A 15,100-nucleotide genomic window follows, 5' to 3' on the forward strand; every position below is an offset into this window, starting at 1 on the left:
TTTACACAGTCTCATCAGGAAGCAGAAACAATCTTTGACATTTACAAAAAACAAAAATGCAAAATTGTTGAAATTTGTGGTCATCAAAATATTGTTTAATGTTAAAAAAAAATCTCTCAAGTGCCTAATCTGCTTTGACACTATATCCAACTGCCTGTCACAAATGAAGAGTTTCCACCCCAGGCATCACTCACAAGCAGACTCCTTTGGTTGCTATATTTATGAGTTAGTAGGAAAAAAAGGAAGAAAAAAATTAGAAAATAATACTAAAAGACAGTTAAAGGAGGAGAAAGTAAGCCCATCCTTTCTGTCCCATGAAATGCTCTGCTTCCCAGGCCAGGACAACTCTGAGCAGTGACTGAGGCAGGAACCCTACATACCTCTTGGTGGGGGTGGGCACTCCAGAGGACATGTGGCTCACCATGGTGTCATTCATATTAGCCAGAGGGCGAGGCGGACTGAAAGGAAATACATTTACATTATATTAATAATTACCAACATGACCAAGGGAAACAAATGAAAGAGTGATAAGAGCAAAGGAACCAACTATCATTCCTCCTGATAAGCACAGTGGGAGCCACGGGAAGGAGGGGTGGGAATCGATATGCACAGCCCAAGCAAACTCCACCAGATGGGTTCTCTAGTTCAAAGCCAATGGACCACAACGCTATGCTGTACCAGGAGGAGAGACCAGTGAAACACACACACACACACACACACACACACACACACACACATACACACACACACAGGACAGGGATATAACTCTGCTGGCTTTTGTTTCATAGTTCAGTATACAAGCCTGAATTGCTACTTAACATGCAGTTTCTCTGCATTTTAGGTGTTTCCAGGGTTATGAGGTGTTTGATGTTTGTGATATATTATACAGATCACAACAGCAATGTGTATGTTTTTCCTGATTTTGTTAGAGTTCACTGTCTTCCCTTGGATTTAATTTCCACACTTTATACCAAAACAGACTGTAAAATGTTAAATTCTCTTATTAGTCCTTTACTAGAATCTTAACAATTTAACCCATACCTCATATTTATCCTCTAATTAGAACGCTTTCTTTTATAACCTAATCCAAATTTACATTTGAAGGTAAGTGTATTTAATAGCTGGTCTTTAGAGCTGATATTCCGGAGTCAAGGTCAGTTGCTCTCACTTGGAGAGTCTTAAATGAATGAATCCAAACTTACCAAAAGGAATCTATGATTTTGCCTTTCAGCCATCTTCAGCTTCTCTCCCTCCCTACTAAGTTAGCTACAAAGGGTTTCTGTCTTGCATTTGGAGCCACATGACTATTGCTAAATATTACTCCTGGGAAAACTCTCACTTCCTCTCCTGAATTGAAAGTACTTTTCGGAGAAATATGTCCATCAAAGCCGAAAAGTGAAGCAGAAAAGTCCTTCTCTCATATTTAGGTGCTTGGGAACTAGCTCCTGGTTTCTCCTTATAGTTAAGTGCTGACTTAATTATGTAAAGTGTTTTTGTAGAGGTTATACTTAGCAAGTCTTGGTGAATATTAAGGGACGAGAGCCTTTGCTGTTTTGCAGGTTTTATAGGACACTCAAAAAGAGAATCAAGGGAAAATGTTCAGGTAAAGCCAACCTATCTAAAGGAAAGGTTAAGAGGGATGAATCAATCTACCTGTACCTGTGTACCTACCTACTTACCTATCTAGCTCTATAACTGTCTATATATACTCCTCCCCCCCTTTTTTTAAACCCAATTTCATTTCTGGGTAGGGAAATATATGATTTTCCATTTAATGGAGAGGATGAAAGATGGAAAGTAATTTACAGGGAACAGATTTAGGTCTCTTGATTTTTATGCTATAGCACTATGCTTATTTTACACATTCCTCCCTGTATGTGACAAGTCACAAAGTAAGACATTCAAAACTGAAATATGCCTTTCTAGGCTAGAATTTAATTCCACATAATTTATCTTCCTACCTATCTTCCAGGCTGATATCCAATATTGCTCCCAAACTTTTAAGCCTATTAATGCTGGTGGCTGTGCTGAGTTATAATCAATCAATCAATTGTTTTGGACTAATAATAAAAATAAACTTAGAAATTAACTTAATTTTAGTCCTAAATTTATATTTTTGCCTCTAGTCCTTTTAAATCAATTGTCCAAATGGAACAAGGAGACAATTCCTATTAGAGAAACAAATCCAACATCACAGCTTTACATGCTTGAGGGCACCAGAAACATTTTACTCCTGAAAATAGAATGGGCTTTGCCTCTTTAATATATTATTATTCGTAACCCATTTCCCAAATAAGATAAGGACACACTCAGGTTGCTTTCAGAACTAATGCAGTTACCTAGTATTTTTCAATATTCAAGATACCACTACATTCAATTTCCTGTCTGATACTCTTAGAGGAAAAAAATGACAATAGAAAAAAAAGTTTTAAATATTTCTTACACATGGATCCATGTGATAAAATTTCATGATTTGTAGTATTTTGTTTAGTCTGATGCCACAAAAGTCATTAATCATATCTATCTCTTGGCAGATATCATGCTCAATTATTATCTTAGAGCACACATATCAAAGCCTCTTCTCTAATATTCAGAACCAGATAGTAATGATTACATTGTAAGTTGGTGGCTAATCATAATTACCCCCAAAGTTCTTGGTCTTTGTGAACCTCAAGCACATTTTGCTAGAGTAATAGGTGCTATGGGTTTGCAGTCCAAGATGAAAGAGGCATTTGAAAGCATAAAGGGGGTCTTTACTATAGGATCTACCACTAGACCCACAGTTCAGTGTGAAAGCCAACAATTTAGATGTGGTCTTGGAAGATGTAATACAACATGAATGGCTTCTGGCTTAAGAAAATTTTTTTGTAGTTCCCTTAAGATGGCAGAAAAGAATGCCTCCAGGTGTGAAACAGACATTTTGTGAAATGGACATCTGTACCCATTACAGAAACTTAAAAGGAGAATCAATGCAAGTCACCAGATGAGTTTTGTTGGTCTTCTTTAACATTCAAAATGTGTTGAATACCTTGAGCACATTACTAGATTTTCTACACCTTCCTCTGGTGTAGAAGCAAGGTATCTTTAGACTCTAATGAGTTCTGTGATACCCAAATGACCACCAACCATCACCTGGTACAAAATAGGGAGGTTCCTTCTTTGTTCATAAGACATGCCAATTTTTTGATGAGAAGATAAAAGCAGATGGATGATAAGAGATAGAAGTCATGTGCTAGGTAGAAGAGGTGGGTATAAAAAGAAGACTTGGAGAGAATTTTTAGGATCTTAATCAAAAGGAAAGAAGCATTCTTACTGGGTGTCTACTTATAAAAGCTAAGTAAGACTATCTTCACCTCAATAACCTAATCATATATTGATGAAGACAGATATGTAAACAAATTATGCAAAGTAATGAGAGCAGCACAACACACACCAAGTGTTGAGGAGTCTAATGAAGAGCAATTATTCCTGCCTAGAAGAAGTAGGGGCAAGAGCAGTCAGGGTGAAGTATCATTGATGAAAGAGATTCCCAGCTACAGAAAAAAAAGTTACAGGCACCCCAGATGGATTTAGTGATATGGAAAAAGGGATTGAAACCCAAAAGTACGTGGCATATTTGGGTCTTAGTTGGCTGGACTCAAAGGCACTTAAAGGGGAGTAGCTGGAAATGCCTCTGGAAAAGTAGATTAGGGCCAGGAAGTGAATGAAACCTGTTTTATCACAAGCTAAGAAGTTTGGACTTTCTACCAGAGGCAGTAGGGGAAGCATGGAACACTTTTAAGTCAAAGGATGATGTACTTATAATTGGGCTTTGAAAAGAAAACACAAGAAGCGTGTAAATCACTGTTTTTTAATCAAAGAAATCATCTCAGAAAACCAGGTACCTAAGCTCTACTCTTACATTTAGTGAACCTGAATCCTGATGGGGAAAGAGGGCTTTTTCTAATGCTTACTCCATTTAAAAATCATTTATGGGGCAGCCCTGGTGGCTCAGCGGTTTGGCCGCCTTCAGCCCGGGACGTGATCCTGGTGTCCTGGGATCGAGTCCCATGTTGGGCTCCCTGCATGGAGCCTGCTTCTCCCTCTGCCTGTGTCTCTGCCTCTCTCTGTCTCTAATAAATAAACAAAATCTTAAAAAAAAATAAAAATCATTTATATAGAATGGATTGAGAAGAAGGATAGAATGGAAGCTAGGAGACCAATGAAGAAGTTACAACAATTGTCCAGGGATTACAAGGGTGGACAGTGAGAAAGAGAGAAAAGGAAAAATACTGGCAGGTAAAAGAGATAAGGTACAGAGACCAAGTCAGTGTGTAATTAGTGGGTCAAGAATAACTACTGGTGCCTAATGATATTGAAATCCAATCTAGGAAACACAAGAGGAGGAAACAGGATTTGGTGTTAGGTAGACAGAATGAGTAGGGAGGATTTCAGTTTTGAAATTGCTGATTTGAAGTGGCATGGATAAGTACAGATAAGTGATATCTATATAGCAGCTGGGGAAATAGGAGAATAGGAACCCAGGTGTTATCTCAAGTTTGAAAATAATTGAGTGTCATCATTTAAATTGTAGCTGTTCATTTGAGTATTCTGATCACTATAAAGGTGTATTTTTATTTACTGTTTTTAAATAGATCATGGTAGGTTTGAGGAAATATACAGTAAGAGGGTGGCTTAGATAATAGGTAAAGAGCTTGCAGTTACTGGTCAGATACACCTCTTATCATAAAGTAAAAATTTCACTTACTGGTACAAGTAATTTTCACATTACTTCTCTTATGACTAGACTATCATTCTGGCAAATGCTCTGGAATGCAGGCTACCTTGAAATTAAAATTGCTACAGAATCTTCCTTAAGGTTTTGAAAGCTAGGAACTGATGAGTGACTCATCATGCATTTTAAAATCTTGTAGGACAGGGATCCCTGGGTGGCTCAGCGGTTGAGCACCTGCCTTTGGCCCAGGGTGTGATCCTGGAGTCCCAGGATCAAGTCCCACATTGGGCTCCCTGCATGGAGCCTGCTTCTCTCCCTCAGCCTCTCTGCTTCTCTCTCTCTCTCTATCTCTCATGAATAAATAAATAAAATTTTAAAAAATATTGTAGGACAAATGATATACAGCTATTTATATTCCTTTTTTCATTTATCAACTATTCTCTACAAAGTGAGAGGTATAGTGCTAGCTGCTGGGGATAAAAATGAAAAAAATAAAAACTTAAGTCCTATGAGAATGGAAAATTATTTACAATAAAAATAATTTACAGAAAAAAATAATTACAATATAATGCAATAAATATTTAATAGAAATAAGAAAAACTGCAACATGCCGTGGGAAAGTACTGAGATCACCTTACCACATAAAGAAAAATGTATTTCCAGCTAAATGTAAATGTTAAATTATATAGATTAGAAAAAGATGTGTATGGGTCTTTGGATAGAGAGGACTTGCTAAGCCCAAAAGCAATGGAAAAATTAGGAAGGAAAAGAACAATTAATTTGAATTTTAAAAATCAGAAAAGAAAAACAAATTTAGAATACTATTTCAATAAATATGACAGAGGAAGAATTAATAGCCTTAATATATAAGGGATTCACACAAATTTTTAATAAACTTATTTAGGTTTCAATTTAATAAGGGGCAAAGTGAAAAATACACCTTTAAAAAGAAATGTAAATAACAAAAATGTTTTATTTTTAATTTTTAGTTTTTTTAAAAGAGTTTATTTATTTTGAGAGAAAGAGACCACTTGTGAGTGAGCACATGAGGCGGGGGAGGGGCATAAAGGAGGGAGAAGCAATCTGGTGGCTGAGCAGGGAGCTGGATGCACGCTGGGCTAGATTCTGGGACCCCAGGATCAGACCTGAGCTGCAGACAGCCGCTGAACCAACTGAGCCACCCAGGCATCCCATAAAAATGTTTTAATTATAAAAAAAAGAATTGTTAAAATCACAGATAATTTTACCTACTAAAAATAGTAATGATGTCTTTTTAAAAGGTAATCCTTAAGGCTGGAGAGGATTTTCTGACATAGGCCTTTAATTTACCACTAAGCCAGAGTGAAAGTATAAAGTTAAGCAAAATTTCTAGAGGGCAATTTGGCTACACATCCATCAAAGATCTTTAACGATGTTCTTTTTTTTTTTTTAAGATTTTATTTATTTATTCATGAGAGACACAGAGAGAGAGACAGAGAGACAGAGAGGCTGAGACACAGACAGATGAAGCAGCAGGCTCTATGCAGGGAGCCCAATGTGGGACTCGATCCGGGGTCTCCAGGATCATGCCCTGCGCTGAAGGCAGGCGCTAAACCGCGGAGCCACCCAGGGATCCTCCATGATGTTCATTTTGACTCAGCAATTCCCTTTCTAACAATCTATATTCCAAGGAATTAATCAGAAATGCAAAGATAAGTTTGCATTTTAAAACATTTATGGAAAATAAAATTAAAAAATAAAATATTTATGGAAATATTATTTCCATATTGTTATTATTAAATAAGATAATTCTGGAAGAAACTTAAATGTTCAAATATGAGGGAAAGGAAAAGTAAACCCTAGTATATTCATAATTATAGGATATTATGCTGTCATTAAAATATAATACTTATGAAGATTTTCCAAGTGCTTAGCACTTAAAAGGTTAAAAAAGAACTACAATAATAACTAATAATTGTGACAACTGGATGGCTCAGTGGTTGAATGTCTGCCTTTGGCTCACAGGATCCAGGATTGAGTCCTGCATCGGGTTCCCTGAGGGGAGCCTGCTTCTCCCTCTGCCTATGTCTCTGCCTCTCTCTCTGTGTCTGTCATGAATAAATAAATAAAATCTTAAAAAAAAAAAACAGTGTCTGATAGGTATGCATCAAACATTCAATAATTGTTAGTTATTATTTTTTTATTTTATTTATTTTTTAAAGATTTATTTATTTATTCATGACAGAGAGAGAGAGAGAGAGAGAGAGGCAGAGACATAGGCAGAGGGAGAAGCAGACTCCCCTCAGGGAGCCCGATGTGGAACTCGAGCCCTGAACCCCAGGATCATGTTCTGAGCCTAAAGCAGAGCTAAACTGCTGAGCCATCCAGGCATCCCAGACACCGTGTTTAAAGCTTTAAGTATGTTATTTATTTTATCAGCACAGTAACCCTGTAAAATAAGATAAAATTATACATACACATAGCATGGTTGCAGCTAAATAACAGATAATAACATTATAATATAATAAGTGTAAAACAAAAGTATCTGAAGGAAATATATCAAAATGTTAAAAGAAGTATATTTACAGGTAACTTTTTCTTGTCTATTTATACTTTTCTGTATTTCCCTAAGTTCTCCAGTTTAATTTTTCCTGAGTTTCAGAGAAAAAGGTGCTTAATGTAAAAAAAAATAATAATTATTATAAATTGGGAAGAAAAAGACAAAAAGAAAAGGGGCACTGGGGTGGCTCAATTAAGTGTCTGACTTTTGCTTTTGGCTCAGGTCATGACCTCAGGGTTTAACGTGGAGCCCCTCGTCAGGCTCTGTGCTGAGCATGGAGCCTGCTTAAGATTCTCTCTCTCCCTCTCCCGCTGTCCCTCCCCATCTCTCGCCCCCAAAAGACAAAAAGGAAAAATAGAAGCTGTAACACCACCACTGAGTCAAATCCTCTAAAGTGAGCCTGTACTATTTTTGTTATCCTTAAGGAAAAATACTGAAGGAAAGTGTTTAATGAATTGAGTCTATTTGTAGACAAAGACCTCTAAATGATTTAAGTAGATACAAAATTGCACAATCCCTCAACATCCTTACCATCACAACCCCCTTAAGAAAGTCAAGAAAACATATTAGATCAGGCCACTTTGTCTCCTCTACCAGACTCTAAGAAATTTGTGTGTGTGTGTGTGTGTGTGTGTGTGTGTTTTATCATTATATTTCAATTACCTGGCTGCGTATGAGACATGGCACAGGTTTCCAGGAAATATTTGTTGGTCATAAGTCAGCACCATGCTGTGGAATGCAGAGGAGTGCAGAGCATATGAGAAGTAATCTTTCTGTTAAATTCAGCTGTGGTGAGACTATTCTCAGAGCGTGGAATAACGACATTATTAGCTGATATATTTGGTAAATATATTTGTGTTGTTTGCAGCCACAGCAAGTTCATTTATGACTTGGTCATAGAATCAAGAGAATGGGGTGTCTTTAATAACAACGACAATACTTGTTGAGTGCTTAATATGCATCACACTCAGTTCAAACGTTTTCCAGGGATTCACTAATTTAAACCTCACAAGCACCAATGAGACAGATATTAATTTTATTGTACAGATGGAGACACCAAAGCACGGAGAGAAGTAATCGACCTGAGGTCACAGCCAAATTGGGGCAGAAGTAGGATACAAACCAAGGCAGTATGGCTCTTGTGTCTCTGTTCTTAATTTATCATTACAGTGTAGTGTCTCTACTACTTTTGATTACGGCGCTTTTAGAAAAGCTTACTTAAGATTGTTTAGTCTACAAAGGCATGGTTGTTAGATCATAGTTATTAAAGACTGCTTCTATAGGAAATAATCTATTTCCGTAGGTCAATTTAAAAATTGTTTCTATATAGGAAGGTAAGACAATATATCCCTGGAGTATAGTTTTGGGATGATTTATTCTTTCCCCTATTGCATCATTAGAGCTCTGTGTTATGAATGCCTATCTGAACTCAAACCATCTGGCTGCAGAGCTCCTATCCTTCATCACCTCTAGGCTGCTTCAAGGAAAACCAGATAAGCTAGTATAAGTTGTTTCTTCAAAAAACAGATCTCTAATTTATTATGATGAATTTAAAATCTAATCTTAATTTCAAAGGTCTTGCGGATTCCTCATCTCAGCCTAACAAAACAGACATATTAAATGAGCAAATTATCTATTCTATCAGTCAGACTGTTGATTAAAAAAAAAAAAAAAGAGTTTAACACTGGGCTCAGGACCAACATTGAGTGTAATTACTTGTTTTGGTTTTCTAAGTTGACTTAGATCCAGAGGTAAATACTTTTTGGGTAGAACTTTCTAACCAAAGATGTGAAAATAGGATGTTGTTTGTTTAAGCAAAATTAAGCAAAATTGCTACTTAAAAATTATGCATGAATAAAGGGGTCATGAACAAAGCCAAATGAAGCCTGAGAGAACAAGTGAGATCCTGGGCACCTGTGAGTACTGTCACTTTTCTGTAGTCCCTTTCACAGAACCTCTTCTGTAGGAAGTCACCCAGAAAGGCAGATACTTAACCCTACCCTAGACTTCTTTTTTTTTTTTTTCTTTTTTTTCTACCCTAGACTTCTTAAAGAATACTTGCTCATTATCTTGCTCTTCCTCCCAGAATATTATTTTGTTTATAGAGGTTAAGGCTGAAGCTCCTGCAATTCTCTTTTACCTTGACAGCTACCTGCCAATCACATGCTTGGGGACTTTTTACCAGATTTTTTGATCTGTATATTACTGTTAGTATGAAAGGGATAAAGATTCTATTAAGCTTATGCTTTCATTTACTTGATCACTGCCTATAACAATGCCTTACATATGAGTTACTTAACATTTTAGTTAAATATTTTTCTAGCCAGCTATTTGCTTAATTCTAGATACCTGTGTTGCTTCTGAAATGATCTTCCCTACTCACTTTGGTCATACTATTCTCATCTTTATGCAGTAGATTTCACCATACTTTAAGACAAATTCAAAACTCACCTTGTAGACAGACTACTTTATTCTTTTAGGCTTCTCATATATTTCAGGCAAGTTGTTCTTAGCCCCTGCTTTCAAGTTTTCCCCCTAAATACCAACCTGGAATGTCCTTCTTCATGGACTTGGCAAGGTTATACTCTTTCTCACTTCTCTTATCAGAGAAATGGCTCCTGAAATTTCAGGATCTCCACAAAGCCCTTCTGATTATAGCAAACTCCATTTAAATAAATAAAGACCTTATCAATATACAAGCAAAGTAAAATCCATGCCGTATTCATGCCTAGTACTGTTCTGGGCTCTGAGAAAAAGCTAAAAACAAAACAAAGTGGAAGGCTATCTCTGCCAACAGGAAGTTTATAAACCAATCAGTCTTCATAATCATAAGTCATCACAACGAGAGGCACTTAAGCTTCAGCGTAATTCTTAGGTCAAATGTAACATATTGTAATTCTTAGGTCAAATCTGATTTGACAATTATCGTTTACAATAAAAATGTAAAATCATTTATAACAAAGAAAGACATCTTAATTATTTCCAACAATTAACTAAATACCGGTACAACAAAAGAGTCAGAAAAATCCTATGAAGTTAGATTTGCTGTATATTTTATAATTATTTCTTTACTTTTAGGATACTGGAGAGGGCTAGGAAGGGAAGGGGCAGTGAACTAACATTTGTTGAGTATGAATATTGCATTAGCATTGAGCTAGGTCCTCAGGTACATTATTTGAATTCTTGCTACTACTCATCATGGTATTTCTATTTCACTAATAAGGAAATAAAGGTGGAATATTACTCAGCTATTAGAAATGACAAATACCCACCATTTGCTTCAACGTGGATGGAACTGGAGGGTATTATGCTGAGTGAAGTAAGTCAGTCGGAGAAGGACAAACATTATATGTTCTCATTCATTTGGGGAATATAAATAATAGTCAAAGGGAATATAAGAGAAGGGAGAAGAAATGTGTGGGAAATATCAGAAAGGGAGACAGAACGTAAAGACTGCTAACTCTGGGAAACGAACTAGGGGTGGTAGAAGGGGAGGAGGGTGGGGGGTGGGAGTGAATGGGTGACGGGCACTGGGGGTTATTCTGTATGTTAGTAAATTGAAAACCAATAAAAAATAAATTAAAAAAAAAATAAAGGTCAAAGAAGAGAATTAACATGCTCCAAGTCCCAAATTGGTAAGTGCCAAACCAGTATCAGAACCTACTTTTTTCCAGTTCTAATTCCACTGAATAATTCAAATCCACAGACCTACCATCCTACACCAGGCATCCCTGTATATCCAAATGAAAATTTCAGATTAGAGCTCTCAGGAAAGCATAGGATTCAAATCTAACTTGGTAGTTTAGGGGGGTAAAAAGAAATTTACTGTGTCATCACTAAATGATAACTAAGTTCACAAGTAAATCTCATGAAGGGTAGGGGTGCAGGACACTGGAATGTCATTAGGACATTGACTCTTATCTTTGCTGAGATCTCCTTTTGGGTCAGAGTCTACACTGATCTCTCAGCTTTTTTACGCTTAACGAGAAATAGTTTCTGCCTAATACTGTAGCTTCACCACAGAAGAAAAAACCCTCTTCTCTCGTTCCAATTGGAAATTCCCAGACAACAGGGCAGCCCCGGTGGCTCAGCCGTTTGGCGCCACCTTCAGCTCGGGGTGTGATCCTGGAGGCCCGGGATCCAGTCCCACATCGGGCTCCCTGCGTGGAGCCTGCTTCTCCGTCTCTCTCTCTTTCTGTGTGAAATAAATAAATAAATAAATAAATAAATAAATAAATAAATAAATAAATAAATAAGGAAATTCCCAGAAAACACCTGGAGTCATCTGCCTCTCTGGTACACGAGTGCCCAATACTTTGATTAGCAGTACTCTCAAAACAACACACCCAGGGTTGAAAGGGAACCAATTCTCCAAAGAGGTTATTGTTCCTAGAAAAAAAGGCTATAGAGCAATAAAATGAAAAATATTCACTTAATAAAGATTAACTTTCTTCGAAGTAAAGTGTTAAGTGGCAATGTCCAGGATTTAGGTACTTTGGGATCTCTGCTGGGGTGAACAGCCTAGCTGAACACTGCTGCTGTAGGATGAAGACAGTATGTGTTCCCCTCTCCTTTGTCACTACCCTCCAAAATTTAGTAGATTCTAAGATCCCTTTTATCTCTATGATTCTATTACTCTCTCAAAAAGCACTCTGCCGCTTAAGAACAGTTATGACAAGTGCAGATCATTTTTATGCTCCTTGAGGAGCGTGATGTTTTGCTCTTTTTTTTCCTACATATCAGACCAACCAACCCATTATTTCACTATGTTCTATGGTTATCTGCCAAAGCAAAGAAGTGAAACAAAGCTGCCTTTCGGAAAACAGTAAGGTTAAAAAAAAAAACAAACAAAAATTATATGGTATGGTAAATGTAGTTAGTATAAATATAATGTCACACATTAACAATTAAGCTTCTCTAACCTTCTAGGTTAGTACATATATGATATTGGTCATTTACAATTATTGAACCAACAGAGAGATTTAAATTTCCAAACCAACTACTAATCTAAACACTACTGCAATTAATTCATCAATGTAAAAAAGACCTATCGACAGATACACATGCTTCAATTTCTATTTCTAGCAGTTCATCATAGCCATTTGTGGTATAATACTTATAATGAAATATTTCTCAGGAAGGAAAGGTTTACCACAAACACATTCTTATACAGAACTTTCACCATCAGACAGCAGCTAGAGACACCCTAAGGAACTCAGGTATCTTGCTCTAACCCTGAAAAAGGGCAGAAGTATAAAATGAATGGCTGAATTGGCAAGTTACTTACTACTATTGCTCAGTTTAACATTATTCTATTGAAAAAGCAGGGAAGGGGTCTACAAGACATATAACTAAATTGATAGAAATGTACTATTTTATTTTAAAGACCTTTTCACGCTGAATCTTTCTTTGCTCTCTTTGTTCATTAAACTTAGAGAGGAACTTATCAATGCTTTACGTAGATGTCAACTCCTGTATTTCTAGAAAGATGAGAAAAGACAGCAACTTAAATACTTCAGCAAGTTTCTGTTCATGGAGAGGTCGATGCATGATGCAACAATGTCATTTCCTGACCTGCTCATCTGGTCATTATGAAATCTGTGTTCAAAAATGGAAACAGATACATCATTAGAGGAGAGACAGCTGATTCTCAGGTATTTTTTACCATTAACCAGACAGGAAAAGATACAGTGGGCTTCCCCTTTTTATAATAAATGCCTGGGAAGTTCCAGAGGCTCTCATATCCTGCCAAAAATAAACATGACCATCATCAGCCCAGCAGCTCAAGCAGCAAAAACATAAAGGAAAGGAAAAGCTATCAAACCTTTACATTCTGTAGCAAATGCCTCTTCTTTCTCTATGGACCTGGCATCTAGTATGTTACACTGTTGTTGTCTCTAAGGAAACAGAACAATCACATGACGAAGAATCCTCTCCACAAGGTAGTTTATCCCACAGAGCATTTTGGGGAGAGCAGGTACGAGAGAACAGTTCGTATGAAGGCAAACACACATCTGCACTCTGCTAGCAAGCCCATCGAGCAATTGAGTGCAGCCAATCACAGGGAGGCAGATATAGCACACAGAGTAGGTACCGCTCCTTGGAAGCATAAACATGAAACACACCTCTTGCAAGAGAGTCCAAGTTCTGCTGCAATTTACACTGCCCCAATTCATCCAGTCAGCAATTCCATTCTAACAGGGCCATTAAGGAGCGTCCCCCTACCTCCTCTCCTAATTGCCAACTGCTTGAAATGAATGTAGCCTGCAGTACTGTGTCTGCCAAGCAGTCCAGGTAGGTAGGATTAGGAGGGAGAACTAGTAAGACTTGGTTTTTTGTTTTGTTGAAGAGGAGTTAGAGGGAACACTAGCAAAGTGAAAGAGATGGACGATGGTGGTCTACTTCCCCCTTGGAAGTCAGGAACTACCTGCTTCATAAGGGCAGCTCGTCAGAGGGCAGCTGAGACAGAAGGGCTGTACAGTGTAAGCTGCCCAGTGGGCTTTCAGGGACACCTCCAGCAAGGCACCCACAGGATGAAACTGTCTCCGAAACTCCAACTCATCCTGTGCCCTCTTATCTCTTTCATCTCCTCAGCAGCCCTTAAATCCATCTGTACCTAGTCTCTATCTCCATCAGCAACACCACATGGGAGCCCCTGGCTGGTGGAAAGTCAGAACATCGTGATGGCTTTCTGTTAGTCCACTGGAGTCCAGGCAACTTTTGATTGTTACTCGTCTGACTTCGAATAGCTTAAATTACTTTCCTAAGTACAGCTCTCATGTGCCATTCTGCTCCAAGTCATTGATTCCCTGCCAGCCTCCCAAATCAGGACAAACACCTTCCTTTCTACACTTACTGCCCAAACACTACAGCCTCAAGTCCCAGATCATCTTAATTTTCACCACTTCCTGATGCTTCCTAAATGTCCAGGCAATAATGCTACACAGGCCCTGAACCTTTCTGAAACAGTAAAACAAAACCAAAACAAAATGGCACAAGATATATAAGTATTACACTAAAAACAGGACGAAGTCAACATGAAACCCAGACTAACAACTGATGTGGCTGGCAAAGAAGTCTACTGTCTACTGAGATAAATGAAGAGGCAAGAAAAGACAACCCAACAAATCAGACTGCTAATGGGTTAATATAAACACTTTGATATCAATTTTAAAAGCCTAATGAATAAAACAGATGTGTGTGTATGTGTGTGTGTGTGTGTTTGAATTCTTGGCAGAAAATGAAAGAGTTGACTTCTATGACTTCTATGACATATCAGAATAAAATAAAAACAAAATAGCAGTTGGATATCTTCCAAGCCTACAAACTGAGGATATACAAAAGGGAGGAGAGCACAGAATGTGAAGGTCAATGTGAACAACAATGGGTAAAATTAATTTAAGGAGAAGGGGAAGAACTACAGCATAGCAGAGGCTGAAATACCTTAACTTTATAAAAACACATCAAAGGGGAACCACAGCAGCAGGGAGTGAGATGAATACACGCTGGGGAGAGGTGGGTTCTTGTTCTGATTCTGGTACTAAGCAGACCGAGTGATCCACATGATGCTGGACAATGAAGCTCTTGGTGTCCCAGCTAACTGGTCTGTGAAATGAAGGGGGCTGGTCTAGAACAGTGGCTTCTACATGTGCTCCCTGAGCATCAAAGGATTCTACGAAGTGCTTCAGGAACCATGGAGGAGAGCAAGAGAATTAGACTTCAACCTCACTCCAGTAGAAGCAGCTCTACTTCCATTCCACATAAAATGTCATAAACAAAATATTCCACCGCTGCTTTTCAAAAAGTTTGAAAATTCCTTTCCTTATTATAAAAATTAATTAAGTCTC

The 15,100-nt window shown here is 37.7% G+C and overlaps 1 protein-coding gene across 16 annotated transcripts in view; it reads right to left on the reverse strand.

Annotated features, from left to right (window-relative positions):
- Positions 1 to 15,100, reverse strand: part of DTNB (dystrobrevin beta) — a 244,842-nt gene that overhangs the window by 76,729 nt on the left and 153,013 nt on the right. For all 16 annotated transcript variants that reach the window (XM_038560959.1, XM_038560968.1, XM_038560966.1 and 13 more), the window contains exon 10: positions 381 to 458. In XM_038560959.1, coding sequence (XP_038416887.1) covers positions 381 to 458 — 78 coding nt within the window. The remainder of the gene's footprint in view (positions 1 to 380; positions 459 to 15,100) is intronic.

Source organism: Canis lupus, chromosome 17 (assembly GCF_011100685.1).
Source record: "Canis lupus familiaris isolate Mischka breed German Shepherd chromosome 17, alternate assembly UU_Cfam_GSD_1.0, whole genome shotgun sequence".
In the NCBI taxonomy this organism is placed as follows: domain Eukaryota; kingdom Metazoa; phylum Chordata; class Mammalia; order Carnivora; family Canidae; genus Canis; species Canis lupus.